At 35.4% G+C, this 27,018-nt stretch overlaps 5 protein-coding genes across 12 annotated transcripts in view; 2 read left to right on the top strand and 3 right to left on the bottom strand.

The window, feature by feature from the left end:
- LOC105949978 (basic helix-loop-helix (bHLH) DNA-binding superfamily protein) overlaps positions 1 to 1,343 on the top strand; it is a 20,403-nt gene extending 19,060 nt beyond the window's left edge. For both annotated transcript variants that reach the window (XM_088824048.1, XM_088824049.1), the window contains one exon: positions 1,019 to 1,343. In XM_088824048.1, the coding sequence (XP_088680174.1) occupies positions 1,019 to 1,108 (90 nt within the window). In that variant the 3' untranslated portion in view covers positions 1,109 to 1,343. The remainder of the gene's footprint in view (positions 1 to 1,018) is intronic.
- Positions 1,315 to 11,335, bottom strand: ATLIG4 (DNA ligase IV). The gene is made up of 27 exons (XM_012973292.2): positions 10,924 to 11,335; positions 10,512 to 10,603; positions 10,117 to 10,202; positions 9,868 to 10,004; positions 9,382 to 9,456; positions 9,115 to 9,206; positions 8,562 to 8,633; positions 7,917 to 7,996; positions 7,785 to 7,822; positions 7,690 to 7,696; positions 7,408 to 7,563; positions 7,082 to 7,157; positions 6,060 to 6,184; positions 5,951 to 5,985; positions 5,810 to 5,868; positions 5,448 to 5,531; positions 5,022 to 5,117; positions 4,902 to 4,950; positions 4,509 to 4,596; positions 4,188 to 4,385; positions 3,723 to 3,848; positions 3,492 to 3,591; positions 3,294 to 3,399; positions 2,994 to 3,124; positions 2,727 to 2,891; positions 2,422 to 2,577; positions 1,315 to 2,256 (listed from the first exon to the last, which is right to left on the bottom strand). Exons 1-27 carry the CDS (start codon positions 11,260 to 11,262, stop codon positions 1,401 to 1,403), a joined length of 3,624 nt encoding a protein of 1,207 aa, XP_012828746.2. The 5' UTR covers positions 11,263 to 11,335; the 3' UTR covers positions 1,315 to 1,400.
- A 970-nt stretch (positions 11,336 to 12,305) lies between these two features.
- On the bottom strand, positions 12,306 to 13,823 carry LOC105949996 (Tautomerase/MIF superfamily protein). Of its 3 annotated transcripts, none has more exons than XM_012973313.2 (3): positions 13,504 to 13,823; positions 13,166 to 13,366; positions 12,306 to 12,589 (listed from the first exon to the last, which is right to left on the bottom strand). In XM_012973313.2, the coding sequence occupies exons 1-3, from the start codon at positions 13,612 to 13,614 to the stop codon at positions 12,554 to 12,556; spliced, it is 348 nt and encodes a 115-aa protein (XP_012828767.2). In that variant the 5' UTR covers positions 13,615 to 13,823; the 3' UTR covers positions 12,306 to 12,553. The 3 variants fall into 3 exon arrangements, with proteins under 3 accessions (XP_012828767.2, XP_088679982.1, XP_088679983.1); XM_088823856.1 differs by having other exon boundaries at positions 12,306 to 12,544; positions 13,504 to 13,719; XM_088823857.1 differs by lacking the exon at positions 12,306 to 12,589 and adding an exon at positions 12,929 to 13,064 and having other exon boundaries at positions 13,504 to 13,716.
- Positions 13,824 to 13,913: 90 nt separating this feature from the next.
- Positions 13,914 to 18,340, bottom strand: PEP (RNA-binding KH domain-containing protein). Its single transcript, XM_012973312.2, has 6 exons — positions 17,774 to 18,340; positions 15,824 to 16,064; positions 15,176 to 15,324; positions 14,836 to 15,099; positions 14,511 to 14,705; positions 13,914 to 14,367 (listed from the first exon to the last, which is right to left on the bottom strand). The coding sequence occupies exons 1-6, from the start codon at positions 18,143 to 18,145 to the stop codon at positions 14,167 to 14,169; spliced, it is 1,422 nt and encodes a 473-aa protein (XP_012828766.1). The 5' UTR covers positions 18,146 to 18,340; the 3' UTR covers positions 13,914 to 14,166.
- Positions 18,341 to 19,667: 1,327 nt separating this feature from the next.
- On the top strand, positions 19,668 to 25,749 carry LOC105949981 (dihydrolipoyllysine-residue succinyltransferase component of 2-oxoglutarate dehydrogenase complex 1, mitochondrial). Of its 5 annotated transcripts, none has more exons than XM_012973296.2 (15): positions 19,668 to 19,908; positions 20,143 to 20,219; positions 20,380 to 20,454; positions 20,710 to 20,770; positions 20,860 to 20,887; positions 21,420 to 21,490; positions 22,247 to 22,324; positions 22,435 to 22,490; positions 22,994 to 23,038; positions 23,134 to 23,406; positions 23,498 to 23,592; positions 23,960 to 24,050; positions 24,127 to 24,237; positions 24,561 to 24,755; positions 25,161 to 25,749. In XM_012973296.2, the coding sequence occupies exons 2-15, from the start codon at positions 20,169 to 20,171 to the stop codon at positions 25,350 to 25,352; spliced, it is 1,422 nt and encodes a 473-aa protein (XP_012828750.1). In that variant the 5' UTR covers positions 19,668 to 19,908; positions 20,143 to 20,168; the 3' UTR covers positions 25,353 to 25,749. The 5 variants fall into 5 exon arrangements, with proteins under 5 accessions (XP_012828750.1, XP_012828752.1, XP_012828751.1 ...); XM_012973298.2 differs by having other exon boundaries at positions 19,771 to 19,908; positions 20,143 to 20,209; positions 20,379 to 20,454; XM_012973297.2 differs by having other exon boundaries at positions 19,783 to 19,962.
- Positions 25,750 to 27,018: the final 1,269 nt, after the last annotated feature.

Raw genomic sequence — 27,018 nt, forward strand, 5'->3', positions numbered from 1 at the left:
TCTCTCTCTCTCTCTCTCTCTCTCTCTCTCTCTCTCTAGATAATCTCTCTCTAGATCTCTGTTTCAAAATTAGGTTACTGATTGGCTGACTTAGTGAAAGAGATCTGCATTTCATAATCTTGAATATCTAATTAATAATTTATTTAAGATATGTTTAAATGATTTAATAAATATTTAGTGTGGGCACCGACCGTACCACGTGTTAATTAGTCTACTTGGTTCATTATTTTTTTATTTTTTTATTTCCTTGAAAACTTCACTAAATGACGAAAATCTGAAAGAGACGTGAAATTATTTGGAGACAGATTTGCTGAAATTAAATTAAAATATACTTTTTTTCAGAAAAGGAAAAATAATTAAATAATATTTAAAAGTTCATTAAACGTGGGGGTGGGGTGGGGTAGGTCGTGAGGTTATGATTAAATGTATGATTTTCTTTTCCCTTTTACACCTTTCACTTTTCCTTTAATCAATACAATGGAATAACTAACAGTAATTTATCCTTCCGTCTCTAATTAATTGTCGTTTTTTCAGTTTTGCACAAGTGTTAAGAATGTGTCTTGATTAGGAAAAACACATTAAAAAGACTAAAATAACCTTAATCATCTAGTGATGCGATAAGAGAGAGAGTTAATACTTAGAATTGAATTAATAAGGTTAAAACATAAGAAAAAAAAAGTCGTATTGAAAATGTAAAGTGACAAATAATATGAAACAAAAATATTCTTAAAAATAGACAATTATAAAGAAACAGGTGGAGAAATTAATTATTAAATAGTGAATCAATTATATGAACAACTAGGTCAAAAAAATTATTTGGACAAATGTATATAACTTTTTTGGACAAACATTTGGCGGATAGCTTAAGTACTTGTCAACATCTATGAAAAAATAATTTAATTTGTATAAACTACTAAGTAAAAAATCAATTATCAGATTTCTGTGGTCCACTCAGATCGGAATATATCATCAATATTTATTTATTTATTAATTATTAATTTATTTCTTAATCTTTCAGGCAGATGAAGAGGAGAAAGAAGTACTAAGATCAAAGATAGAAGCTGCCATAGCAGCTCTGAATAATCCAGACAGCCCCATGAGCATATAATTAATATATATAATCACCTCACTTCAATAAGAAGATCTTTTCTCTTATATTTCACCTTTTTGTGTGTGTATGTGTGTGCTTTTTTTCTTGAAGTGATTAATTAGCCTGCATAATATAGGTTTAGCTTGTTTAGGAGATTTTCCCCTAATAAATGGAGCAATTTCTTCTCAATTAATTACCCTTTTTTTGTCTAATTACTCCAACACTTGGTTATTTAATTTACTAATTGATTAAACATCGTACACACAAAAGTCGAACACTCGTAATTATAAACCGTACGAGTCAAGCAATCTTACCAATCCTTGAGCAGTTCATTAGCAACATCCTTGTAGCTCACTTTCCTTTTCTTCACGGGTTGCGTTTCACCGTCTAAAAGTACCTTCTCCTCTTCGCGGGTCGGGTTAGGGTCGCCCGTTTTAACCTCTAGAGGGGCAGTAATTGAATCACTCTCAGCTTTCTTTGTAGCAAGGATTGGCAACATATTGAATAACATGGCTTGAACTGGATCAACAGCATCTTCAATCCGATCACTGTAGTGGGTCCCGCTCTCTTGTCCGGAGGATCCAACTTCCTTAATTCCATCAAACCTTTGTCCAAATTTACTATGTTCTTCAACAATTGGTTCAACTGCTTTGCCTCTTTCCGTTGCATAATCTTCAACTTCCTCCTCTTTTTGAAATCCGGGAAGGAACAAGTTTGCAATTTCAGAACACTGTGTTTGCTTCTCTGAAAAAACACGACTATCTAATTCACTTTCGACAATCTCAGATGGTTTGGTTTTAATCTGAGCCCTTTGTTCTTCAGGTTTATTAAAATCTGATTTTGCTTTAATTTCTACAATCTCAGTGGAGTCTTTCTTCTCCTCCGAAGAAACATCTTTATCCGATTCACTTTCATGGATCTTAGCAGGTTTGTTTCCAGCTCGTGGCCTTGTTCTTCGGGGCTTGTTAACAACTGACTTTCCCTTTTTTGTACTTGCTCCAATAGGTCTTCCTCTTTTCTTCTTGTTGTCTGTATTTGGCAAGCTGACAATTCTTGGCTTGTCTGTTGTACCCTCGTCTTTTTTTCCAGCTTTGCGAGAATATGAAGCATCGTCCAGTCTTTCTTCCAAGCTATGACATTCTTCTATATTGAAATCGGGGTCACTACTGAAATAATAACAGCCGAGACAAATATTTGAGAGAAATTTATACACCAGAAGTATATCTGTTAAAGTGAGTGAGAAATTCAGTGAATCGCTTGCATACAACACCAAACACCCTACAATTAGGAGGTCTAAAGCAAATTTCTCGAATTTTTACGAGAGAACTTACCCATCTCCAGTTAAGGTCTCTTGAAAATCCGGAGGCTTCAAACTGTAACTGTCCTCTGGCAACCTCTGGTCCTTCTCAAAGCAGTCGTCTAACCACTGAGACTTGACAATTTGCAAGCTTCTCCTGTGCAAAAGGCGCTTCTCCAGCTCCGAGAAACTGTCAACAGAAATAAGCAACAATTTTCCAATTGTTTAAAACTACATCAATAAATGTAAATTGCAGGCAAAAAAATTTTTTATAGAAATATTTTTCTGAGAAAATTAATCTCTACAGCCAGATTAAATGAATGAGAAACTATTGCTTACCTTTTCAGTAGTGTATCAAAGTCGACATCTATTTGAGTACTACAAACAATTACTAAATGAGTAGCATGAGCAATTGTCTCAGCTACATAGCCACCGCCCATGCAAATTTCGATCTTCATCCTTCTCATTGCAAGTCCAAATGGAATTTCCAAGCTCTTGTGTTTTCTAAAAACAACCGATCAGAAAATCAAATCTCAAGTCTCAATGTACCCACTCCTGGTAGATAAACTTGGTTTCTAATCAAATCAAGAAACACGATGATCTTACAGAATTTGCCTAGGAAAGTGGAAGTAAATGCGACAACCGTGAAAGCGAACCCATTCCTCCCTTGGGCAGAATTTTTTCTTGTAGTACTCTTTTGCTTTAGAATCATCAACCTTGTCAACATTACTTAAAATCTGAAAAACAACAGAAAACCAAAACAGAAAATGAAGATAAAATATTGGCTTGATCAAGGCACACTCACGCACTAAATTTCAATTTTCGATTTTCCCCTGTAGCAGTAGCAGCCAACCTTCTCACATGGGTTAATAAGGAGTAAATACAACATGGTATTAACCACTTTACCTGTTTGAGGTCTGCCACATTAAGATCCATATAGTAGGAGTCTGAGAATTCATCAATTTCTTCTTCTAGCTTCTTCTTCGATTCATCGGAGAGGTGAAGGAAGTGCCTTTACAGTAGACAAAAGAACAAAACGATAGATACAATATCTCAAGGTCATTCTCTAGAAAGGGAGATAAAAAATGATATGCTATGACTGACTTCGGCTGTAGAGGAAGAAGCTTCTTCTGCGTGCAACAGTCAGAAAGCCAAGAGTAGTGAATAACATCTCCTTGGTGCTTTGCAGCCTGAAACTTGATCCCTGTAATATGATTTCAGAATTCATTCCTTCTTAATATATGTATTTTTACTAGTGATTAAGCTGGTGATTGAGTTTCCATGGGTTGTTTCATCTGATAAATTGAGGAACAGAGAGATGAAAAACTGACTGACCTTTACTTTCAGAGGCAATACAGTGAGTAACCAAATTATTCAGATTCATTGAGAATGTGCCACCATTCTCAACCACCATTTTGTGCAAGGAATCAAGAGAGTGCGACGAAGGTGCATTTACGAAGTCTAAAGGTCAAGGAAGATCAATTAACAAATGAACACATCAATCAATTAGACCTACATATATCCAAACTTTGGCATAGCTGAGCATGAGTTAGATATTTGAAACATGTAAATGAAAGAAATCCATAGGATTGAACATTTCAACAGATCGGCCCACCAACTAATCACAATAGTAATTTCTCCTTCTTCAGTCTTGTTTTCTGCTAGCATAGCAAAAAAAAAAAAAATCTGACGCAGTACCCTTTTTTTGTAAGCATAACCACACGAAAGTGCGCAGAATAATGAAGATCAAGATACTGTATACTTTAAACTGATGTAATCAGATTGATGATTATAGGATACAGAATATCATGTTTGAAAATATTGATGTTCCAGCCTTAACTTGAGAAACATCTGTCTGAGTAAAGTGGGAAGGAACAGCAGAAACATTCTTCTTTTCTCTAGACAACTTTGTTCGTTTTGGTTTATTTTCCTGCACAACTGTGGAATCTGTCGCCCTTTGCATGGTACCATTGCTTGAATGTACTAATTCAATGAAAGCTGCAACAGACAAAAAGAAATTGTGATAGATATCTGTTTCGCTACTGACTCTACATTAATCATATAACATAGCAAACCCTGAAAATGATAAATAAAGCACTAAGAGTTAAATCATTCACTCACACTGAACATCAAGGCACTCGTGCCAAGGTTTGTCATATCTCACTCGATCAATCCGTGGAAATCTCAAGCTATATGGAGCAGCAAATACCTTGACCAAAGAAAATGTGAATCGTAACTTCTTATTAACGTTCGTTAGACACTACCGAAAGGATGGAGAGCTAGGGTACTGTTGCAGAATAAAGTAGTTGAAGAGCGACAATACAATAATTTTTTTGAAAAAATCCCCTTATAAATGGCACCCAAAGGGATCAGAAACCTCGAGTTTACCCACACTCTGTAGTGGGAGAGGTCCCAATACCACTTAGGCTAAGCCTTAGGTTAGTTTAAATGCACATGTTTAGTAAAACATGAATTGCACCTTGAAACGGAAGCAGTTCTACTTGTCAACATTACCTCGGATCTGATTGTTCGGATATCACTGGTGATGGAAACTACAATTGATCTGTGTACACAGGAAGTGAAGGTAAGAAACAGAGAAAGTTAGTCCGGTCATCACCAGAATATTTTGCTTACTTTTCTGGGCTTTCAACCCAAACATCTGGTCTCTCCTTCGAGTTATTTGTAACTTGATAAAAACTTGGAGGTGCTTTCTTCGGATATTCATATTTCCTGGAAATAGAATTACCGTAGTTTTAGTTAGACTTTAACACAATACAATCTAGGTGAGTAATAAATCAAAGAAAAACTTCAAAGCATTCGTTACTCTGCTTAATCCCACAGAAATAACCATATGTTGTAACAGCATATATTCATGAATATTTATCAAGTCATATGTGAATTTCACATTGTAGGGACCATACTAAGAACTTGCTAATGAAATGTAACTGAGTCAAATTCTAAAAGTAAAGCCAATTATTATCTGGAGGTGTCTTATCAATGGGCAGCCAAAAGTATTTTCACGGCAGTTTCCAACAACAATCATCAGTGATCAAAAGAAACCTGAGGTAAGGCTTCAATTTGGAGACAACAGCATTAAGCTCCTCGTCAGAAAGTCCTGTACCGACCCTGCAAAATGAAACAAATCTGCAAGTGCAGAAATATCAGAATCTCAACTGCACACCAAAACTGATAATACATGCATAAGGACTTGACACACAGGTCATTAGCATGCTAGACATTGACGAGGGAACACATGTATCAGAGGATGAAAAAAGAAAAATCCATCGAGCTAAAACACATTCTTCTTTACTAAACAACATAGATGTGCAAAGGTGACAAAGTTATATTTGGTAAAACATTAGATTGCTCGCAAAGTTCCAGCGCCAATCCGTTTTAAGGCGATGTGTTGCAAAAAGACTAACCGTCTGGGATATGTGTTTGGCGCCGGACGCTCAGCAAGGCCAACAAGAAAATTTGCTATCTTCAAGCATGGAACAAAAGCGAAGAGTTTTATTAGTGAACAAAAACATAAGATGCAACTGCTAACTGAAGCGTATCCTCACCTCACCTCCACGACGTCCAGAACCATAGTACCCGCCTGCATAATTTGGCTGTGTATGTTAATATGCTTTATAAATCACTTCAAAAGAAAATTAAAAGGTATAATCTGACCTATTATAAGGACATCTAAATCAGAGCCCGCTCGGATGTAATCGGGCTTTAACTTCAGCCACTTTCCACTGCGGTCACTGGGTTCCCATTTGGAGGCAAGATCTTTCAAAACAATTCCTTCATCTCTGTCATGTCAGATAATGAATTCTACGCATAATCAGGTTGAGTGGATATTAAGTTCAGATAATTATCACACAACAGAAACTGCAAGAATACAAGCATAAGCATCAGGGAGAACTTCAAAGTGCATTAGTTGTCCTTTCTGCTCTCCACCTTTTATCTACAACTTTCAATCTTTCACTGTTTCCAATTATTTTCCTTTTGTTTTTCTTCTTTCAGCAGCAAGTCGCTCTCATTGTCGGACTGCAGGTGTATTGGCTTATTTTTTATTGTCCACCAAATTTAAGTGTACAAACAAGATAAGCTGTGCACTTTCTTAAGTTTATAGGTATGTAAATATATTTTCCCATTTGCAAGGAAGACCAATTTGGTCCCAGTGCTATCCTAAGAGACTCCAATACATCCTTAATGGCGAAAAAATTTCATAGTCCATCTTTAAGTCTTCTTGCTACCAAAAGAGAATAAAGACCTCTTCCACGTGTGTTTGATCTTTCTTTTCATAAACCAGCAACAGATGGAGCATTGGAAAGTTTCTGGTGCCACTGTTGCACATATTTAAATCATTTTCTCGTTTTCATGCTAGATTATTCTATAATTGAATCGGTACTTAGAATACTCTGTTAATTACGTTTATCACATTTCAGGAAGGCTAACTAATTAAACCCAAAATTCAAGCAGTAAAACCAAGGCAGCATGATAAGAAGTTTATATGCAGATATTGGATTGCAACACCTTACATAATGCAAAGTCAAATACAAACAATGCAGCAAGCACTACCACATTGGACATATAAACTCGTGCATACAAATGGATGTGTATTAATATCAGGCATAAACTACCAACAGAATGACTTGCAAGTGGAGAGAAAGACTCAACTGCGACACATGGAAATAATTACTCACCGGTTCTCAATGGTCTCCCTGAAAAATCTCTCAACGCCATCAACATCATGAACAATTAGCGACCAACATGGTTCCCCTGCATGATAGTGAATTTAAACAGCCAAATCCACAGCAGAACAGGAGATTCCAAATCATTTATTACACAAATGTCAAAAGGGAAAGACAAACAGCTAGTTCTATAGAGGCAAAGAGGACACACAGTAGCATTTTATGGGAATAATATGCAAAAACAGAAAAAAAAAAAATTATGTTCCTCTAGAAAACTTGGTTGCTGGTTTAGTTTACATAAGCCTGTTTATACTACCAGAAACAGTAACGTTCTTTACCAGCAGGACGATGTGCATTAAGACCACCATTAGGAACCAAAATCTCCAAACGTCCTACTATTGGTTTGACAACTTGCCGAAGAAGTTGATGTCTCTCCTTCAAGCTTTGGTGAATAACACTGGTATCTCCAACGTAAAGAATGTCAAATGCAACATCTAGGCACGTCATGTCAAGTCAAACTCAAATGGAACAGCAGATACCAAACTTATAGTGTCAAGATGATGTACTATGTTGATTGTGCAAACTCGAAATTCAGATCCAGGTTTATATGTTAAGGATACAGCATAACTGCATCAGAAGAAAGTATAAGGTCAAAATTTAGAAATAATAACTTTGACCATCGAAGAATTATTTCAAATATTATACACAATGAGACCTGTCGATCACCATCAAGCCCATCCTTTGCGGCCTTGGCTGTGACGAAGCATAAGAACACGAAAGAGTGAGTAAACTTCTAGACAAATACAAAAACCAGACAACGCGACAAGGGAACACAATGAATTGAAACCTATTTCTTGATTTGAACCAAACTCTGCAAATCGATTTGTAGATTTGTCCCAAACCAACATTTCACCATCAAGAATGCACCTACAGAAAAGAGTCATGCCATCAGATTTTATCAATCTGCATGCTAATTGAAGGGAAGTATTACACAGAGTACATGGCAAACTTTTTGAGCATCATCACTCATATTGCAAATTTCAGATGAGGCTAATGTCAAGATATCAAGGAAATACACTGGATGTCTGTAAAAAAACGTTACTCAGCAAAAGCCTGTGGTTTTTACTAAAATATGCCATAGGTTTTGGTGAAAGGGAAGATGAAGATTTCTGGTAATGGCTTGAGTACAAACTCAGCCAATCGACCGATAAATATATACACAACACAATTAGTGATCCTTAATGACACTCCAACTAATCATCTAACAAGTATTACATTTATGTCCCTGTCTAACAACAACTCTAAATAACCATTAATAATTCCAACATTTTTAACGAATAAACTTTTAAAATCTCACTTATCTTTCAATGTCTGCAAGAAAGTTAGAATAATTACATTTATAGCCTAAAGACAAGCAAAATACATAACACAGAAAACAAGAGATGAATGGCATAAAATTATCTGATGAAATGTTTAATTCTGGAATACTCACCTGTCAACCAAAATATTCCCCCTTATAATCTCTGACATGCCATGTTCATATTCTGGATGGTCAAGAAAATTCCTGCCCATTTAAAAAAACAATCATCGTTCAGACATGCAACAGTGTCTAAAAAATTATTTCCCCTATAAATTCACAACTGCGCTATGGAATGCATAGATTTTGCTACATCAGCTTGTGAAATGGACTGAGAGTAATTGTTGCATTAGAATTATATCCCCTCCTCCCCCTTTCCAACTGAGGACATATAATGGGGACATAACGTTTTTCTTGTAAACGTCAATTTTCTACATGGTAAATTAATATTATTGATCAAAACAAAACTATCTAAAGCAGAAACTTGAGAACTCGCACCAAATATAGATAGACAAACTAAAGTTAATGACAACTTGATTTCAAATATTGATAATAATGTTATAAAAATAGATAACTACATAAGCTAACTGAAAGTAGTCCATAATTACGCAAGAGCATAAAGCAGACTTATATCATCAATAACTAACAAAATACAAGAATGAAGAGTTGATCTCAGGATATCAGCTACCTCGAGAAAAAATTAATTCCTGCTCCGTTTTTATGGATTTGGATACGATCACCATCAAATTTGCACTCAACAATAACTTCCTTCCCATGAAGCTATTTGGTTGGAAAGAATTATGTACAAAAATCAACAGGCCAAGAAATTCAGTAAATGTATAAACTAAAAGGAATAAAACCATATGATCCAAAGCTGATCTTGATGATATCAACAACCAAGTTACTTTTTTCATTAGTTCCAAGCCTTTCTCCTGAATTTAAACCACATACAGACCTTCTTCCATGCCGCGGCTGCATTGCTGACCCTCAGAGCTAGTTGAGGGCGGACAGGTTTGCCTACTTCAATGTCCTGCAGAATGATAAGTACTGTGTGTCATAGATCAAAGGATTGAACTCCAAAATAGAAAAACTGCCAAAACATGGTGTGAAACAAAAGAAAATCCATAACCAAGTAAATCATCAATAAGTATTGGTTATTAGGAACAGCTAAAATTCAGTTAATAATGTTTTTTTTACAAAGCCTGATCCAGGAGATGAGAACTTACGTAAACAAAATTCCATCTGGCCATGCGTCAAGCGAACAATTTTTTTACTTTTTTTCTTACCTATTTGTGAAAAATGAATAATTTAACCATGAAATATGAGCATAGTCCGCTAAAGAGATATGAGCATTAATCACCAACAGCAAACTTAGCTTTTATGGTTATGGGTAAAATAATTTTCATAAAATATTTATTTAATCCAGATCTCTGAAGCAAACCTGGCGCTTATGCCGCTGACTACGATCTCGCAACTTTTCACAAACTAGCTTTAGATCACATGTTACATTGAACAGGTCCTCAGCATCAGGGTGAAATTCATGAAATATGCTCTTTTCACTGATTCCCAACTTAAGATCTGAACTTTAAGGAAGTTGCAGAAATTAGAAAAGAATAAAATACACTTTCAAGACAGAAAATCCCACAGAGATGTCAAATGCAAGAAATTAGATAAGGTTAACAGTAACCACCTTTGAGAATTATCATAACAATCCATTTCATTTCTTGAGCATTTGTTTTCCTGATCAAATCAGAAAGAATAGAAGTCTTCTCTGACCTGTACAAAGCATACAAAACTACAGGTATCAATTCATGGTGCACTATCACATGAAATACTAAACATTATAATTTTTTTTTTTGTTTCTGGTCTCCAGAAATGAGAACCATATTAGCGCTATATGTTATCTGAGCTCCTGAAATGAGGAATGTTCAAATATTAATTATTTCCAATTTGTGCTAACGGAGCAAAACAATTTCAAGAGATCAAAAAAAAAACGAGGAGCAAATAGAACAAGAGGCAAAACCATTTGCCGTTTACCAGAAAATAAATAATATATAATAACTCTAGTTACAGTGAAAGTTTCACCTATTTTCACAAGAGGCCAATCGATCAAGCAGTTCATTTAATTCTTTTATAGTCAGTCCCCCTGAAGTCATGCCTTGCCTCCGTTGTAAAACCTGCTAACATTTGCGAGAAATGAGGTCGCCTCATAATCCAGTTAATATCAATACTTACATATTACAATACAACAGGCTAAGCAAAACTTGAACCATCAAATGTCCGATCTTAGGCAATAGAAATTCCCAATAGTAAAAACTAATTGACATTAAGATACAAGTTCATGCCACCAAGGAGAATATTGCAGCCCTAATGCAAAAACAGCAGAAATCCTAAATAGAAAGATTAGCTAATCCAAATGCATTAAAATGAGAACTCAAGTCAAATGGAATTTCTCGGGGCAAGAAGGAAATTAACTGTAGAAACAAAAATCGAGAACCTCGGCGGCGATGAGGGAGAAATTTCCGGCGAAGGAGCCGGACTTAGGGCCGCCCTTGCGCCAGTTGAGGAGGTGCTGAGAGTCGGGGGAGTCACGAGACATGCCGAGGGCGTCAATGAGGCACGTGGCCAGCACGTGCTCCCGGAGTCCGTAGGAGCCGCGCTCTCGGTCTATGCTGGGAAGGATCAGGCGGATTGCGGAGAAGTAGTCGTCGCCGTTACTGGGGCGGCAGAAGGTGTCGAGAAACTTGCGAAATTTGGAACGCTTAACGGACGAAGACTTGCTCTTCTGCATCCAATTAAATAGACTCACCATCACGCTGAACTTTGTCTCCGACATATTTACCTTCACCGCGGCGGTTGGTGGTTGGTAATTGGCGGTGGCGGAATCGAAATTGCGGAGGAGCGAAGGGGGGGGGGGGGGGGGGGGGGGGGTTTGCTGCTTAGAAAAGTTCATACGGTGAGTTATTTAAATAGGCGACGGTGTGGAAAGCTTGTTAAGGACGACTTTTGACACGTGGAAAATAAGTTTACCATTAATAATATCCAGATAAAAATCTACATATTAGTACAGTCGGGTTGGGATCGGCCAAATTTTATGAATGTAACGAAAGTAATTTTTAGTACGTTGTCTTCGAGTCAGGACCGAGAAAATGTATTTATTTGAACAAGAGTATTTATTTATCAAAGTTCTACTATTAGAATTTGTTAAAAACTATAATTTTTTTGTTATTTAAACTGATACATAATAATAAATAGTAAATTACGTTCAACCCCTAAGGTAAGATTAAATTACGAAAAAATCTCTTCATGTTTGGGTAATTGCAACCACCTCCTCAGTTATTCATCTTCTTACACGTCCACTCTTATGGTGTCAAATTCAACACAATCTTCTACATTCCGTGGAATGTTCTCTAGTTTGTACTGGTTTTGTGCACACAAAAAAAACAGTTTCTGATGCACTACAATCTAATATTTATAAGCCAAGAGGCACATTTTATGATCATCTTGTTTCAAAATATGGTGCTAAAAAGGGTAAAACGAGTATAAACTGGAGAATATTCCACATAATCTAGAAGATTTCATTAAATTTGACATGATAAGAGTGAACGTGTATGAAGATTCATAGTTGAAGTGTGATTGTAATTACCAATTTTTCTTAAATTGATCATACTTCAGTGGTGACCGTAATTTACCCTAATAATAAATTCATATTCAAGAAAGTTTCTATACATATTGAATGTTGTTGTTTGATAAATTAGATGTATAATTGGATGAAATTGGCCTTGTTATTTTATCTAGTTAAATCCATTTTAAATTTTCTGGTTAGAATATGATAATTTGATGGAATAGAATTAGATTGTAACTATTGAAATAATGATATTTAAAAAAACAGTAATATGTTATTAAATAGATATAAGTGATAGTGATAAATCCCATAGTCCTTATTGAATTTCTAAAAAAAATTAAAATAAAACTAAATATTTCATAATTAAACATGGTATTAAATATTAATATAATATAATACAAAGCCCTGACCAAGTCTCCGAAAGGGTAGTGCTACTCAAACTAAAGCATGAGCTTTCATCAATCCTCAACCCATTGCATGAGTGCAGTAAATCCTGCTCTAATCAAAAAGTCGAGCCGTTGAAGCCAAAGAACGGGCGCTGGAGAAAAGACAAACGAGAGAAACTAGTTAATAATACGAACCTTATATTATCTATTCACCACTTGAAGTAGATACACGAAAAGAGTTCGTGGTAAGAGAAGACAAACCGTTGGTGTAAGTTAGTCGAATGAATATATATATACACGAAGTAATTAGATATATTTATCTAGGAGTTAGACCAAGTAACTCATTTTTCAAGATTAACTAACACACTTCTTTCCCTTAAATAAAGCGAAACAATAAATAAATAAATTTTAGGTAAATGATACATTATTGAAATAAAATTATCGAAAGACCTCAATTTAATATTTTTTCGCTTAAGGCCCCTAAAAGTGTTGAGCTGGCCCTGCTTAGACACGCAATAGAAACGAACACCGAAAGAAAAACCCTTCATGCAAATGTAATACAGCACTCGGTGTACTCGTATTCCAGACCGACGAAAAACGGTTATATTTACCCTACTTTCATGCCAACTGTCGAGATAAAAAAAGCTAATAACTTTACTATGTGCTTCTTCTTTTCTAGCATAAATGTTAAGAAGCAGGGCCAAAAAATAAGAGAGTATCTTCGTTACCTGAACATCGTAAAACTTGATGTAAAACCGAGAGCTGTCGATAGAAAGCTTGGTCTGCAGAATCTCTGCAATAGTTGCACTAAGTTTGGCGTTAGCGCTTGGGCCCAACGCTCCGATGGAGACTAATTCACCATAAGCAGAAGGCTCTTCGGTCCCACCGAACGAAATCGGCACCCCTCCGTTCACCAGTATCATCACGTACTGCAGATTGTGTCAAACAGAGGGTTTTTTTAATATTTTTTTTCTCAGAGGCATATCATCAAACACATTGAATACAATACATCAAAGACACAAAAAAAATCAAATTCTGTAAAAATAAGTAAAGCGGGGAGAATTACGGATTCAGGTTTGCTGAGGATCTTTGCAACAGCTTTGGTGGCATCTTTGAGAATATCAGAAGCAACGACGGCATCAACTGGGACATTGGTGAACAAATTCAAGGTGGGCATTTTTTATTTTATTTTTTTTTAATCTGCTTTAAACTGTATAAATGGTCGGCCAGAGAGAAAAAAGTGAGCTTTATTTTGGGGAAACTATAAAAAATGAAATGAGTGGCTTCAAAATTCTCACATGGATAATAAATAGAGCTGCCCTTCAGTTTTGGCAGCAGGCGGAGTGTGGGGTTTCCGGCGAGAGGTTTTCTAAAAAATTGTAATTTAAATAGATTCTTTGTAAAAAATGGAACTTTAAATACAAAAGTAAGTACAAGAAAACATCTAACAAACATATAATTGTTTCAAACAAAATATAAAAATTAAAAATTTGTTATATAAGAAATTATCAATTCAATTAAAAATTTAATTAAATTTTTTTTTTTTCTTATTTAGTTACAAAAACAAAAATCAAATACAACTACAAATAAGTTTTTCCCTTTCTCCATGGTCAATCTGCATGTTGCTTTACAGATTATAATCTGACATATTTCTGCATAATTTTTTTTTTTAATAAAAAAAAGTTGGCAATGCCTTGAGGAAGAAAAAAAACTCCCATCCTACAAAATTTTACATCCTAAAGCTACTATATCCTCCAACACCAGATGATCCATAGCCACCACCATAGGGTTGCCCCGCCGCATACGAGGAGGAAGTGTAAGCGCTGCCGCTGCCGCTCCCGCTGCCTAACTGAGAGTACGAAGACCTCAAACTGGATTCCAGATTGCTATAACTCCCTGGAAGTGATTCTCGAGGGGCACTCGTAAAATCCTGGTTAATATATAACATTTCTCATATTAGTCTTCCTGTATAGTATGAAATCAATCTCACATATATTTGAAAATAATAGCAATATGCACGTAAATTTTCTAGGCCCTAATTCAAATTACTGAACTTGAAGAGAACGATTTTACCTGAATGAGTTGTTGGGCAGCTTGGACTTGTGCAGAGGTGCCTTTAATTTCGACGGTAATTTCCTCAGGCAAGCCTCGACTCTCCTGCACTGTAAGAATGGCACCACTAGTTCGTCGGATGTAATCGATATTAGCCCCTTGAACACCGATGATATCCTCCGCATAAGCAAGAGGTATTTGCATAGTCTGTGCAATCTGCATGAGGCAATAAATGTCATATAAATAAGATAGGTTGATTTTTTTTTTTTATTTCTTCGCCGAATAAAATACAGAAACTGCAATTGAACATGCAAAGGGTAGTTAGTAATTAGCACAGCACACAAACCTGAGTTACAATGGGCCCACCAGGGCGTCCTATTGTTGAGGAACGGCTGCCAAGCCCGTGATCTGGACCATACAACGAGAGTCTAGAAGAAGCGATGTGTGATTCCATGCGGCTTTCAAGTTCACGGTCAATATAGAGATCCCTCTTCACTGAGAGGGGGTAATCACCGCCTAGTGAGGTCTGTGGAGTAGCATGCAGCATATTCTTGTCGGACCAAGTGTCTACTACTTGTTGTCTTTCCTGAGCGGGTGGCGCAGTATTAAACTGTAAAATAAGGGAGAATAATATTCATAAGTGTCGTGATATCATACACTACGAAATCAGGCAGGGATGAACTTACGCTCTTCTCAAATAAGGGAAGAATGCTCTGGTCGACCAAAAATTTTCTCAGATGCCCCACCACAGCTTCTAAAGCTTTGAGAACCTTGATACCTTCCCCTTGTAACTCGACAATCCTCTCATCAGTACTGGCATATATTGGCATTTCATCTGTAATCAACAATAAGAAGGATCATGTCATTCATCCTACAGGAAGAAAATTGACTCATTCCAGCACAAAAACAAGTTCAATAAATTCAATCGAAGAATAAGGTTGAGAAAAAAGAATTAAAAAAATAAACTCATCGTGAGACATTGTCATAAGAAATATGACACAATTTTCTCTCTTGCTAATTGGTTATGCTATGCTAATACCCGTTTCCTGTATTGTTACCATAGAGGTTTTTTTTTTAAAACTTAGCCTTATAAATGCCTTACAACACATGCAACCAACACACACACGCACACGCACACGCACACGCACACACACACACACACACACAGGGACCGAACCCAAAATTTTCAACCACGAGATGGGAGTGGTACCGCTCAACCAAGTCTTGTCATAGAGGGTTGCTAGGGCCATAAACGTCTAAATTTCTTGAACATATATTTATATAAAATCTGAATCATGCAATAAGATCATGTCAATCTGAAGATGTCTCAATACCATTATTAGAAAGCACCCGGACAGAAGCACCGGTGCTTTCCTGGATAGACTTTATCAAGGAGCCTTGTTTTCCTATTAAGCTTATGGCCTGTGTTGATGCCACCAACAACCGAAGCGAACAAAATGCAGCACCAGCACTATCATCCTCAGACAGTCCATTAACACGTTTGAAGATTCTTATTATGGCATCAATTGCTGGAGGCAAGGCAGATTCTGGTTCTTCCTTCCCAGCAACCAAAACCTGAAATATGTGCAAGTTGAAAACATTTGTCAAGTAGAAATATTAACTAAAACCAATAACACAAACATAGCTGACAATCACAGTCAATACAGCCAACAAATTTTCCATCTGTCAAAGACATTCTAAATAGACCATAGGAACAGAGTATCAATGAAACAAGGCCAAAAACAAGCATTGTTGGCCTTAAGGAAAACCAATGTATGCTTTGAAGAAGTTCCAAGTCAAAATCCAGTTGGATCATTCTGAACCAAATTATATCTAGATTACACATTGTTTGATGATTCAAGGGAACAGAAGCCAACCCAGTCACCAGTTGCAATATTTTAAACGTCAGATTTGTAGGGGGTTAAACAGCGCAAATTTAACTAACTATTTAAAAAAAAAAATAGAAGTTAGATTTCTAATCAGCTGAAACTGCAGCCATCTTTTTGACGTGCAATATTCAAGATAACCTTTCTTACCCTCAGAAATAAATGCAGGACATCTTAGATCATCAAGTACAGGGAATTTAAATAAAGAATATAGCTTATACGTTTGACATTATACAACCACGTCGGTCGTGGAGGGACGTTACTTAAGGATTACACAATATCTCCACTATTGGCATAAAGTTCAGATTCCTCTCAATTCTACTCTAGCTGGTTAGACTTGGCCATTTCAAGTAAGAAACTGAATAGATATCAGAAAAACCATTTTCATAAAAGTACTTTCTATCTTCACTAACAAATTATGGTTAACATTATCAAAGACTCCCATTGTCAAGAAGAAAATATTTTAAGCAACTCATTCTGCAACACCTAAAAAAAGAGCAATATATTCAGATGTTTTCAACCCCATAAGAAGCTAGCTTTCAGCGAAAACTCTATCCACTGTAGCACATTATATTTAATTATAAAATCAAGACCAAGATCAAAAGCATTGCCACGAATTTGTCCCAAAACACAAATGGCATTTGAAATAGCAGGAACAGTGAGATTGCCTTGAGGCGCCAAAAATTGCAACATAATGATGTTGCATGTGATAGCAGAATAGATAAGTTGCCTGATAGTAGACTTCTTTTCTTTATAGGATAAAACATAAACAAACGGAACATTTTGGCTTAACAAGTCCGAAAAGGAGAAAATAAAATATAATATAATGTAAAACTAAACAAAGCTGAGCAAATCTCTAGAATAGCAAAAGCAAACTTCAGGGCGGAAAAAAAAATATTAATTGGAATCAACAAAGAGAAAAGGCAATGCCCAACAATTTAAACAGTGGATATCATTTAAGAAAGTAAAGAGTTTTTGCAATCCCAAAGTTCAGAAAATTGCCCTCGAGGGGAAGGGGAGTAAAACCAAGTATAGTTGCAAAAACGAAAAAAAGGGAACATAACATTTAGGCTGAAAACGAGAGCTGATAACAACAAACTAAGAACAACGAATTAAACCAAACGCAATGATTTAACCAGAAGTTCCAAGCATAAGTTAACCTCAATTTCTTTTTCAGAAACTAAAAACCCTAGAAAATTAGTCATCTACATCACCCTAAAAATTGGAAAAGAAGAAACAGATACTATCTAGCATAATCACAAAAAGAAACTCCGAATTCCCAAATTAATTTAGTCCTAAGAAACAAAAACACAGTACAAAAACAACCTAATTGTATAGAGCCCCTATGCATACGAGCATATATGTAATGGAAATAAATAAAGGAAGAAAGTGAATTACAATGCGATCCGGAGAGGTCATGGGGCCATCAAGCACTCGAACCCTAGCGCGAGTCTCCTCAACGAGCTTCTTAATGAGATCGCCCTTCCGCCCAATAATGCTACCCACTTTCAGCACCGGCACAACTAGCCGAAACACTGAATGGCCAGGCCAACCCGGCCATCTGGCCTTCATCTCCGCTAATTCCTTCGCCTTTTCATCAGCCTGATTGACCTCGGCCGCAGTGGGAGTCTCGGCATCGGCAGCTTCAACTTCCTCGGATATGGCTTCTGTGGCCTCGGCTGCAACCGATTGTTCAGCGGAGGAGGTGGTGGTGACGAGAGGTTCGGCGGTGACAGAGCCGTTGTCTGCCGGCGGTTGGGCGGAGGCCATTTGGCAGTGTGGTTTATTGCTCTTACTGGTTTCGGTGCACGAGGGTTTTGAGATGAGAGAGGAGAGAGAAATATGGAGGGTTTTAAGAGGAGAAAGAAGATGGGGGAAGAACGAACGAAGAAATTGAAGATGTACAATTTAATTTGTTTTGGAAAAAGAATTTGGTAATTGCAGAACTTTTGAAAAAGGATTATAATTCTTTTATTTATTTTTTCTTCTTAATATATCTATTTTAATATTTGCAAATATATTTAAAATTCCCTTCTAATCTAAAATGCATTGGTACAATAATTAAATAATTAAATTATATTTGTTATGATATTTAAAGCGATGTGATAAATATCGTTTCAGTTTTAATAATGTTGTTTTGACTTCAAATGTGATTGACTATTTTTTAGTTTGAATTGCGCAAAATTCAGAACATGGAATTTGTAGTTCTTTGAGTTAGCTTTCTAGTCTGACTTGAATCGCCAAGATTGGATTTCGTTTGAGAAAGTTATACATGAATCAATGAACACTTCCCACAACTTTGATGCTTTAAATTATGTAAAATGTAAAATGTAACTCATTCATGTGTAACTTTATCACCCGACATCCAATCCAACTGATTCAAGTTGGATTAGAAAGCTAACGAAAGGACTACATTTTCTGTCTTTTGAATTTTGCCAAATTCAAACTAGAGAAGGGTCGAAATCACGTTCTAAGTCAAAACAATATTAATAGAATCAAAACGACATTTAAGATTTCAGTATTTGAAACATACCACATAGATTAGTTGGAAGAAATTTTTATGTACAAACACTTCAATTTCTAAAATTAATTGTTTGAAATCATCTTTGAGATATTTGCAAGTAGAGGTGAGTTTGGTAAGACAACCGTACCAAACCACTCGAATCGTTATTCACTATAATTACCAAAATTTCTATATTACTAAATTCATTATCAGCGCCCTACAAAAAATTCGATAGGGTACGGTATGATAATGGTAATTACCAATTTATGTATTTATGTTATCTACTATTTTATCAAAATTGAATATGATTTTCTCAAATCAATTCAACACATATACATGTTTATGTTTAAAATGCTCAAAACTAGTATTTAAAGACATAAACATTTGAGATATATATTCTTAACTTAACTAATATAAAATATTTATTAAATAAAATGATAATATAAAAATTCTTAGCATAAATCATATCATAATCAGTAAAAGATTCAAATTTTTTTCGACATACCTAATAAATACAAATAAGCTTAAGTACTAATAATAGATTAATAGTTACTTAACATACTATATTTACTCTCTATATAGAATAAATTATTTATTAAATAAAAATTTATTTATTAATAATATTTCGGTACAGTAGAAAAACTATCGAGTTCCATTGCCCTACCGGGCTTAAAAAAAACTAATGAAAGCCCTAAATAAGAAGTTTGTTGGTCCAGAAGTCTATCTTCCTAAAAAGCCCTAGTCCAACAAATCATTGTTTATTTTATTTTATTTTTGGTTTTTTAATTTAATTTTCATTATTAACTTAACTTGTATTTATTTATTAATTCCGTAGTTTGTAGACGTGGAGCTCATTCTTCATTTCCGAAAGTCAATTAATTAATTATGAATTAAGAAAAAAAAAAAAAAGGAAATTTACAAAAAAAGAAAAGGAAATAATAAATAAATTGGGAAGGCCTTACTAGTATTTTGGAGCTGTTCTTTACTTTTCCCCATTCAGACTTGTCTTCTCGCTTCAATCAAATCCTAGGTCAGGTTTCGCTGCCCCTCTCCTCTCGATTCCGCCTTCCTCTTCTTCCTTTCTGTAATTTCTTCATCCGAGATCTGTTCTTATGGCGCGCGCCGCATTCGTTCGGATTACATTTTTCAATGTTTTTTTTTATACTTGTTTAATCTCGTATTTTGTCCTTTGTTTTTTTTTTTTTTTTTCATTTTGTTTGTTGCAATTGACGTTTTGTGATGGTAAATCCGTTTGTTTTTGCAGTGATAAAAGATCCAAAATAAATCGCGATGCTGGGTGTTTTAAGGCGGAAAGCCGCTTCTGGCGCTTCATCTGTTTCGGTAATATCCTTAATTTTTTTTTTTTCGGACCAAGCTTTAAACGTAGATTTACTTGCGCATATGCTCATGTATTATGCTTATATTGGTTGTATATGTAATATCATGTACTGTAAATGAACAGAGACGCGCGTAGAAACTCATTTTTGCCATTCTGTAATAGGTTTACGGAAAATCATTCAACAATCTGAAACCTGCTGTATCTGCACCACGAGCGAGCTCTGCTGTTCCAGAAGAGGTAATATCTATGTTTTCAATTGCCGTATTTTATTAAAAAAATTAGGAATCGTTGGGATTTTAGGCTTTATTGTGGTCTTCGGAACAGTTTTTGCTGATGAATGAGATATCTGATTATAGCGAATCCATTCTATTAGAAAATAGTTTGTTGGAATTGAGAAAACACTTTGGTGTTTGATAAAAAATCGTTGATGAAGTTAATATATTTGTCTTTTGTCATCCGTGTAATTTTCACTAATGTTGAGGCTCGTGACAGATCATTCACTACACCAGGGGACTTGGCAATGTTCGAACCTTCTGTCACCTGCCTTTGGCTGGTATAGCTTCTTGCTTTATTGTTATATAGTCCAAACTATTCTTTCTATGGTTTGGCATCAGTGACGTTGTTCTATTCTTTTTGTTGTAGGTCGCACAATGTCTTTGGTGCCAAAGAGGTTAGTGATCCTTCGTCAATGTATTTGCTTCATTTTGTTTCTATTGCATTGTTTGTGTTCTTTACTCATTGATGGAGACCGAATAACAAGTTAAAAATGGGTTCGAGCCTCTAGAAATAAAAATAAGGGAAAGTGTGATAGATTTAAAACTATTACTTTATTTCAGAATGAGGTTCACTCGAACTTGGTCTGTTAAGCCCTGTTGGGTTTGTGATAGCAGCAGACTAGTAAAGAATTGCTACGGTACGGATCATGTTATGCATTCATCTACTTATGGCATGAAGATTTAGTAAACTATATATTTCGAAACATACCCATAGTTGGTGATCATTTCATTAAGAGTGTCTGATAGCATCCTCCTTCTTTTGACGTGGACTGATTTTGTACCTCATATTTGTTTGACTAACAGGAAACCTTAAGAAGTAGTATAACTATAAATAAATTTCCTACTTAATGGTTTGGGGAAAATGCAAGTGTTAACTGTCGAGAGAGTCAAAACTCGGATGAATCTGATATTTTGTATTATTTGCAGAGAAGTTGTAGGCTATCTTCAGCAAGATGTTAACATGCAGATTTGGAGCAGATCATTCAGTTCAAATGCTGGTATAATGTTTAATTGAGTTAAAAAAAAGTACCACTTGTTTTTTTTTTTTTTTTTTTTTTTTAATTATTATTTAAAATACCACCTTTAAAATTATATCTGTGAATGGAATCGATCTTGTCCTTCTAAAAATATTGTATCATTTTCCTGTTTAGGCCTCAAATTTGATATCCACAGGTAGAAGCTAGAACTTCTATTACTAAATAGTGAATACTAAATATTAAAGGATTCACATCATCAACATCTTAAGCTTTTAACTGAAGGCGTCATTCAACATGGTATCAGAACCACGACCTAATTATTTATACTGTGTTCGAATCCAATTGCCAGCACTTACAAGTTTTTACGGGCAAAGCTTAAGTACTAGTACGCCTGCACATGAGGTGACATTTAGAGTTATTAAATATTAAACGATTTACACCACTTTGCACGGAAAGCTATTAGATGAACTGGTTATTCAAGAGGTTAGTGGTAATATTTTTTCTTCTAAAACGGACAGAAATGATAGATGAAATTGGGTTCACATGATATGCAAGGCAAGTGTAGTAATGTATTCTATGCTTTGGTCTTTGATTTTTGTGATTTTCAGTATCCATTTGTAGTCAGTCACCTCGGTTGCATCAATTAGCTGACATATGAATATCTGAATCAGTTATCTCTATCTAGAGGACGTTTGGAGATATATTTATGTGCATGGAGTTGCTTTCTCTTTTTAATGTCTTGCTTGTAACTTGTCCCTCCTATTGATGCGTGAGCAGATGGTGATACTGTTGAAGCTGTAGTACCATATATGGGTGAATCTATAACCGATGGCACATTAGCAGTTTTCTTGAAAAGTACGTTTTCTATATATTATTTCTTGAAAAGTACCCTGTTAACTTGAGCAATAATGATACGAAGGGTTTAATCCCTTGATTTTGTTTTTACTGCTTGTTGGTGTAAGCAGAAGTTGGAGATAGAGTAGAAGTTGATGAAGCAATTGCTCAGGTTGAAACAGACAAGGTACTCAATCTTAATACCCCCTCCGTTCCTAAATAAGTGTCTCTTTTCACTTTTCACCAGGATTAAGAAACTCAATAAATGTGGCTTGATTTTAGGAAAAAACACATAAAAATGACCAAAACAATCTTTATCATTTAATGATTTATGAGAGATAATTAATACTTAGAGTTGAATTAATAAGGTTGAAACATGAAAAATGCATTTAATGCAGTACTGGAAATTTAAAGTGACAAATAATATGAAACGAAAATATTTTAAAAAAAAGACAGTTATTGTGGAACAAAGGGAGTAATAGATAAGAAATAACAGATGGTTCACCAGCTTCTTAAATTTAACAGAACGGTCACCTTACACTGTAACTCATGAAAGAGGATAGCTGGCTGCTACTTGTGCAACTTGACATACTGTTATGGTCTGACAGCTAACGGAAGTAATTTGATATCAGACCCTTTTTGCCTCGGTACTTTGACTAACAGTTGGTGTTGGATTGTTTCTTGTCCCAGGTCACTATTGATGTCAATAGTCCTGAAGCAGGTGTAATCCAAGAGGTACAGTGACGAATTAGACTAATATTATGTTGCTTCCATATCCGTTTTAGTTACTTTACCTCTGATATTTTTTTATATTATGTGCATATTCACAGTTTATAGCTAAGGAAGGAGATACTGTAGAACCTGGTGCTAAGGTCGCAATCATATCTAAATCTGGTGAAGGTGCGACTCATGTTGCACATTCTGATGAAAAACCAGCTGAAAAGGCTCCACCACCACCTCCTCCTGCAGAAGAGAAAAAGGAGAAGCCAACTCCTAAAGTCGAAACAACTCCTGTTGCACAAAAGCCTAAAGAAAGTCCTCCCCCTCCCCCCAAACCCTCAGCTACAGAATTGCACTTGCCCCCTAAGGAAAGAGAAAGACGAGTAAGTCCAAAATTTTCACATTGCTCTGATGCCTCGAACAATTTGTATACTTGTGATATATTCATAACATCAGAATGTGCTATAATGTCAGGTGGCTATGACGAGACTTAGGAAACGAGTTGCCACCCGATTGAAGGATTCTCAAAACACATTTGCATTGCTGACAACATTTAATGAAGTTGACATGTAAGTTTGTTTCTCCACATTTTTTTTTGTTTTTTTTTTTGTTTAAATTGATGGCTTCATACCATGTTGGTTTTTATTTGTGAGTTTCTGTTTTCTGTATATATTGAATATTTTACTATACACCTTCCGATAAGCCAATCTTTCTAAAATTCATTTTCGGCTGGTGTCTCAACCAATTAAGAGAATATCCCTATTACTTTTAATTACCCATAACTTCTTTTAAATAGTGTACCGACTAACAGTCACATGTTAAGTATTGCTCAATGAGTTGCTTGATGACCAGATAAACTTGGAGTGTTCAATATCTTATATTTTCCTGATAGACAACAAAAGTCTGACAGTGAATATTCTGATTTGCTTATAACAGGACTAATTTGATGAAACTTCGTTCTGATTACAAAGATGCATTTGCTGAAAAACATGGAGTGAAGCTGGGATTGATGTCCGGATTTGTGAAGGTATGCTAGTACCATTTTAATGTTCTTCCTCTATCCATGCGTCATGTTAAAGGAACTTGGTCTCTCTGACTTGCAGGCGGCTATCAGTGCTTTACAGAAGCAGCCAATAGTGAATGCTGTTATTGATGGTGATGACATCATCTACAGAGACTACGTAGATATTAGCATAGCTGTTGGTACCCCCAAGGCAAGATATTAACTATTGTTTTTATTCAATATATTGCTTATAGATAGAACTGAATTAGCTTAAGATTTTGCAGTACACCCCCATGAATCTTTGTACATCTATATTTCAACTCGTACATTGAAATTGGACTAAAGGAGTCGTATTTCAGAATAGATTTCTCTTTAGATGTGTGTTACTTTCAAGGGAATCTTATTTGTTTCGTGCACAAGAGCACAATCAAAGCTAGTTTTTTATTGATGCTGCCTTATCTTACAACATATTCTAGTAGCAATCTGAGGGTTTCCCGGTCTAATATTCTAAAATCAATTTATTATTTTTGTTAGGGTCTTGTTGTTCCGGTTCTCCGTAATGCTGAAAACATGAATTTTGCTGAGGTTGAAAAGGGGATCAACTCTCTTGCCAAGAAGGCCACTGAAGGCACAATATCGATTGATGAGATGGCTGGTGGAACATTCACCATTTCCAACGGTGGTGTCTATGGAAGTCTTCTCAGTACTCCCATCATCAACCCTCCTCAGGTTTGTTCTTCTCAGTCCCTTTACTAGTTTGTATTTCGTTTTCTTTTTTAAAATTAAATTCAAATCCTAAATGGGTAAGTAGAGTAAGGGCATATTCGAACCCCAGACTGAGTGATGGTCTCTTTACTGGTTAGTTCCTCTGATGGTCTTGTGTTAATTAGTTCCTACTTTGCGTGAGATTGTAGTCTGCAATACTGGGAATTTCACTCGATGCTGGTTTCTTGTTATTATTTTAAAATAAATAAATTCAAATCCTTGTTACAAATGAGTCCTAGACCTTGAACCTAATGATCAAGACTAAGTACCAGCTTTCCTAATAAGTGTTGCTCTCTATTGTTTGGTTTCTCTGTTTTTCTAAATGTTTTTACTCGAGTTAATTGCTTCATAATTTGCATGAAATTGTAGTCTGCAATATTGGGAATGCACTCGATAGTGAGCCGTCCAATGGTGGTTGGAGGTAACATAGTTCCGAGGCCAATGATGTACATTGCACTGACATACGACCATAGGCTGATTGACGGGAGAGAGGCGGTCTTCTTTTTGAGAAGAATCAAAGATGTGGTGGAAGACCCTCGTAGATTGCTGTTGGATGTTTGAAAATAAATCTGATGCAGCTTGATGAAGGGTGCTTGGATTTTATTATATATTGAATACTATGCTTGAGTGAATCAATCAATACCAACGAGTTTTTGGTGGTCAAAATAAATGCACGATATTTTTTAAAAAGTTTTGTAGTGTTTTTATTATTGCTTCTTCGTCGGACTGGAAGCTGTCGTTGTTTGCAGCTATATTTGAGATGGCGGATCTTGTCTGAATACAGACTCTGAAGGTTTTTCCATTTTCTCGGTATCGAAACAAATCCAATGTTTTTTCTTTATATATATAGTGCAACTGTGTTTGATAATAACACTGACAAGTGTGCCTATAAGGTTGAATGATTTGATTTGTGTAAATCACGAACACGATGGTTCTAATTTTCGGGTTTTCGGGTCTTTGATTTGTTTTGTCTGGTAATTCCAATTGCCAACTGTTTTTAGCATTTTCCAACCCGGTTCTTCGGTAATTTCTTATTCTAGGAGGGAGATGTTTGTAGTAATATATTTATAATCTTTAAAATAAACTGTATAGTTCAAAACCATTTACAGGCAAACCATTTTCAAATTCTTACAGTAGAAATTTGTAGTTCACATCCATGGCATAACCTCAAGTCCTCAACAGACAACAATCATGTCGTCTAACTAAAGAAAACGGTATTTCACAAAATCAATTTCATCACCATTTTCAATACGAACAGAAATACTAAAATTTTACAAATTTGTTTTCATTTGTTTTTGCATTCTCGATTTCCTCGTTTCAAAATGCACGAATTCCAGAGTGCCTTAATAAATATCAGATACTTATCTAAGATTCTCTCCAAATAACCTTTTCAATATTACCGTCAGCTAATTTTTTTTTCGGCCAAGCTTGTATCCGAATCCGACAATTAGCTTTAAAAAAAATGAACCGGGATACCGCTAAATACTTTAGTTTAAATTTTAATTTAATAAAAAAGATAAAAGCCCTGAACAAGGTCTACATCATTAATCATGCCCATAAATCAGAATGGGTGCAAATTATACATGGTCCCCAAAATCTACGACTTTTGTTTCCAAAAACACGATATACATATCCGCCAAAAAACTATTACAGTAAAGACGTGCTTTGGCAGTTGGAAACCATCCTTTAAAATCATGGTGCCCTCCTTTGTCAAAAGACAAAAGTGCCCCTTAGGTTATCTTCAAGCTTTACGAAATTCGAACATATATTTTATTTTTTTGGATTTTTGCATATCCATTGCATGGCAATGACATTGACCTTTTTTCTTTTTTCTTTTTTTCCTTCAATCAATCTGTGTTTCTTAAACTTTACCCATTATTCTCTGCATGCAATAACCGTTTTTTAATAAACTAAGATAATTATACGTAGATGTTACATCTGGTGGAATATAAAATAATTATTAAACTAAGATAATTATATGTAGATGTTACACCCGGTGTAATACATTCGGACTGATAAGCAGTGCCAGACACATACACATGTTGTTTGGGTTAATTTTGACCAAGAAATCACTTGAGTCAAACATGTCATAAATGAAATTGTAGAGTAATTGGTTTTTGCTCGATATTAATTATATTGTACCTAAGATGAATTCAAATTCAGCTTCTTTATTTAATTTTTTCTTTCTTTTTGTGATTGTCATAAATAAATTAATTTTGTGACTCAC

Source organism: Erythranthe guttata, chromosome 10 (assembly GCF_056151865.1).
Source record: "Erythranthe guttata isolate IM_541 chromosome 10, IM_541, whole genome shotgun sequence".
Lineage (NCBI taxonomy): Eukaryota > Viridiplantae > Streptophyta > Magnoliopsida > Lamiales > Phrymaceae > Erythranthe > Erythranthe guttata.